The sequence below is a fragment of the Choristoneura fumiferana genome, chromosome 3, assembly GCF_025370935.1.
Source record: "Choristoneura fumiferana chromosome 3, NRCan_CFum_1, whole genome shotgun sequence".
NCBI lineage: Eukaryota > Metazoa > Arthropoda > Insecta > Lepidoptera > Tortricidae > Choristoneura > Choristoneura fumiferana.
This window is the reverse complement of record NC_133474.1, coordinates 11634520-11639146: the sequence shown is the minus strand read 5'-3', so window position 1 is coordinate 11639146 and position 4627 is coordinate 11634520. Positions and strand designations below refer to the sequence as shown.

The 4627-nt window shown below is 35.8% G+C and overlaps 1 protein-coding gene across 1 annotated transcript in view; it reads left to right on the top strand.

Moving 5' to 3' along the window:
- Positions 1 to 71: 71 nt before the first annotated feature.
- The window catches only part of vkg (Collagen alpha-1(IV) chain viking), a 51527-nt gene continuing 46971 nt past the window's right edge, over positions 72 to 4627 (top strand). The window contains exon 1 of the mRNA XM_074085637.1: positions 72 to 189. Within this exon, the coding sequence (XP_073941738.1) occupies positions 100 to 189 (90 nt within the window). The 5' untranslated portion in view covers positions 72 to 99. The remainder of the gene's footprint in view (positions 190 to 4627) is intronic.

The following is a 4627-nucleotide window of genomic DNA, read 5'->3' as shown; positions in this document are numbered from 1 at the left end:
GGCGGTCGCGGCGCGCGGCGCCTGCACCCCGGGCCCCGCCCCGCGGAGCCCGGCCCGGCCCGCGCCCGCGAGGCCCCGGGCCAGTAGTGCGGCGCAGCCATGTCGGGCCCGGCGCGTGCGCGACTCCGAGTTCTGCATCTCGCGCCCTTCGCGTTCTTGCTCATCTCCACCTTCGCTCCAAGCTCCGCAGTGAGTACCTTCCATATCTTCACCTGCACATTGGCTTTACGTGTCACTACTCTCTATATCTCTGGACCTGTCTAAACATAACCTATACTGGCTGAAACGACATCAACGCGCGTACCAGCGCTTGGATTATTTACTACGATGCACGATGTGACTACGCTTTTACAGCATATAATTTGCACGAGGAAGGTATAACAAATATCCACAATGATAACTTCGACCTACGCTATTGTGAAAAAATAACTGAAGACAAGGTAAATTCTCTTCTTTAACTATTTCCATGGGCAAATCCCACTAGCAATCTATCAGCGAGACGAAATTAAGCCACCAACCGATTTCAAACTGTTTTTCAGGGAGGGTTAACGTAGGTAGGTGTATTAATTTCTGATAACAAATAACTACTCGAAAGTACTTCATTTAAATTATTAGACCGTCAAGTAGAAGTTTATTTAGTTAAGTACCTATGTATGAATAGAATAGTTTAAGTACCTACCCAAGTATTTGAGTTGTACATGGTCTCGCACATTTTTGACTCCCAACATAAATAATTGAAGCCGTTTCGTATAAAAGCCTCTAGCCCAAACTCAACTCGTATAGGCGATCAAAGTAATTTGCTCGTTCGACTTTGAATTGAATGTTAGAAATTTAGGGTTTTTGTTTTAATTAAGGCTACCTAATTTATTTCTTTTTATCGCCAAGGTGATGATAGTGAAACGTTGTGTTAGGAAATATTTCTAGTTAGCTTTTGTTTACCTAGGTACTGACTTTACAAAGTGAAACAAGTAGATACTTGATTTTCTAAAAATTTAAATAGCCAAGTATAAAAAAATTACTCATGCCTACTCTCGTGTGGAGATATTTTATGTTTTTAGGATGTCCAAAATCTACCTAAAAGCTACTTTCCTCTGGCTTTCAAAATACACCTTGATGTTAAAAAAAATTACTTAGGGGCTGTTTCACCATCCAGGCATCCATTGATTAGTATTAACTGGCGGTTAGGTGTGATGCCGTCTCTATTTGTTTTGTTCGAATAGACGGAGACGGCATCACATTTAACCGTCGGTTAACGCTAATCAATGGATGGTGAAACAGCCCCTTAGTCTCGTATGTATATTTAGTCAGGGCCTTTTGATGGACATGTTCCGTGGACACATCCATCACTAGTAAAGTTTTTCAGTCGTCAGAATATAAATTGCGATCGGATTTTCTTCTTATTCAAGATGAAATTACGCCTTTGACACTTTGAACTTCAAGTGAACTTCAAAAGGAAACATTTGTCAACCTCAATCAAAAATTCCTGCCAACTGGGGGTATAGGTAAAACCAACTAAAGTAAACCTTAATTAAATAAAAACTTAAAAAACGGTAAAGCGCTTACTTGTTAAAAATAAAGTTGTGTTAAATACTTGTGATGTAGGATAGATATCATTTAATAATATTGTAAATCTGTTTGAAAAAAAATATATACCTCGTTGAGTTTCTTGCCGGATTCTTCTCAACAGAAGTTTTCCGGAACCGGTGGTAGATTAGGGACGTTTTCAAAAAAAAGTGTAGCCTCGATAAGACGTGAGTTATATCCGTTACAATTTCATTTATTAAAAAGTGTACCCTTTCTTTTTTTTGAAATTTTGGAAAAAATAATATATATTTTTTTCAATTTATTTAAATAAAAAATGCAAATACATTGTACCTTAAATTAAATGTTCGCCAAACTGTGAGACAGTTTATATGGTTTTTCCAACTCAGAATCAGGAGCACAATCGATTCCGATAGTTTAAAAAAATGACAGTTTTGCGACGTTTTTTCTCATACACTCAGTATGGGCGTGACCGCGGTTTTTTTTCTTCCGTGGGCGTGACAAAACTGACTTATAAAATTTTGTATGAAAAATTGGGGACATTTTTTTAAACGATCGGAATCGATTGTGCTCTTGATTCTGAGTTGGAAAAACCATATATTTTCCAAAATTTCAAAAAAAAGAAAGGGTACACTTTTTTTTTAAAACGCCCATAGCCTAAATTGAATAACGATATTTTGACTTTGGCTTTGACTTGATCGTCGAGTAGCTAGTAGGTAAGATCGTATTTTTGCACCGGTATAACACGACATAATAATTTTTCATACTACAAAACGAATAGTATATTTTTTATCGAGGGACTAAAATAAGCCAATACGTACCCGAGGTGGTTAGCCACCCGAGCTTTAGCGAGGGTGTCTATTTATCCGAGGGTTTATATTTACTTTTAGTCTCGAGGTGAAAACTCTATTTTTCACTTCAATTGCAAGAAAAAATAGTCATTTCTGTGAATGAATTAATGCGTTTCTTATTCCTCCAGTCGATAAAAATTTCATAGGTTTTTAAATAAATCTTTCTAGATTTCGGCGGCAAAAGATTATCAATTATGTCTTTTGCTCTTTGCTCGACATCATAATTTTCACTATCACTTGACGACATTGTGAGAATAATCAATTTATTTTAATCGTTTATGATTTACGCTCTACAACAATTTCAAAGTTTTCAAGGTAGGTAAGTTGCATCGGCGAAATAGTCCATACACAAACTGGAATAAATGAATGGCGCCCCTTTCTATGCGGAAAAAGCATAGAACTAAGACCACGTAGACTAAGAACGTAACATTTTCGTCATGAAAATGGTCCACACACGATCTAATTTTATGCCAAAAACTAAGCAAGTACTGGCTGTTCTAAGTCTAAATCTAAGTCACTCGAAGTAAATGAAAAAAAAAAAACTTTTACTCCCTCGGGACTAAAGTACTCACTTTACTCCCGCCACGTAAGGATATATTGACCTACTTTTAGAGCATGAAAAGTGAAAATTATATTATGTTGCACTATATTTTTCTCTATTACTTGATGCCTAGTTATTTTGTCAATTAGCGTCTACACAAGTTACGTTAGCTACGTAGCGCTTCTAGATCTTTATACGATAAGAGCTTTACGTAGCGAGTTGAGTATCTACATCTTATAGCATTATAGCAATAGCATATGTAGATATAGTAAAACTATTTAAATAAATGTAAACTTGTAAATATTGTAAGAGAAAAGATTTCTTTTTGTTCGTTTGTTTCTGGTTGTTTTGTATGTTTTTTCTCAATGTATAAACTTAAAAAGGACTGAATGAACCGACATAGGATAAAATTCTTATACTAAAAGAAAGTTTTATTATTATCAGCGAGTTACATACAGGCTAGGTATATTTTGATTCGGGAACGTGTGAAACTCCCAAGTGACCCAGCGAAGTTGCGAGCAACATCGAATTATAGACACATACTCGTATATACAGAAAATGTAACAAGACAAAAGAGATGTACAAAACCAAATTTATCGCTCAAAGTCATTACAAGTGGAAACATAATGTAAAAATATCTCTTAATTTGTTTTGAAGAAAGCAGAAAGATTTGTTATTTGTTTGTGTATTAAATCAGGAAAAAATCTCAGAAAATAATTTAAAACCAAGACAGAAGCCAAACATATTAGAAACAAGTTCTTTACTGTAAACACACAACCAGGCACACGCAATTGGCAAGTTCCTTTCCTTTTCAAGGTTCCCGATTATTAATATGCTGAATTTACAGTTGGTTGCTTAACTGGTGTAGAGCGATATTGAAACAATATTTTAATTAGCTGATACTTTTTTCCAAGAATGCTCATGTCCATACCTAGAGAATTGCGACGTTCAATAAACATTATCTAAAGTTCCTACTCTCTTACTTGCCTTTCACGTGTCTCGTTACGTTAGATCACCTGTTGAGGAGAGATATACTTTTTCACCACACCATAAAGAAACTAACTGATTCATACATAGCAAGTTTACGTACTGCTATCATTAGTAAGTAATAACATTAGTAGATCAGGTTCTTAGTTTTGAATCATCAGTGACGATGATAGCTAACAGAATATCGCAAATAAATCAAAAATGCTACAAGCATTATACTTTTTACATTAATGGGTAAAAGATTCATTACCTACTGCTTAAAGTTTTAATAGTAGATTGTTCAACGAGGAACTAAAACAAGCCGTAATGACACGAGATGTTTAGCCACCCGAGCAGAGCAAGGGTAGCCAGTCATTATGATTGTTTAGCTCGTTAAACACTCTACTATTCACTTTGAATGCGAGGAAAAAAACAAAATTACAATATAACTTTTGTACAACGTACGCTCAATACGAGTAATGGACATCTGTTAAAAAGAAATAAGTTCTGGATTTTTTTTTCTTTTTAGGGTTCCGGAGCCAAAATGGCAAAAACGAAACCCTTATAGTTTCGCCTTGTCTGTCTGTCTATCCGTCCGTCCGCGGCTTTTCTCAAGGACTATATCAATGCTAGAAAGCTGTAATATTGCACGGATATATGTAAACTATGCCGACAAAATAGTACAAAAAACTAAAAAAAAATTTTTTTAGGTTACCTCCCAATCCTC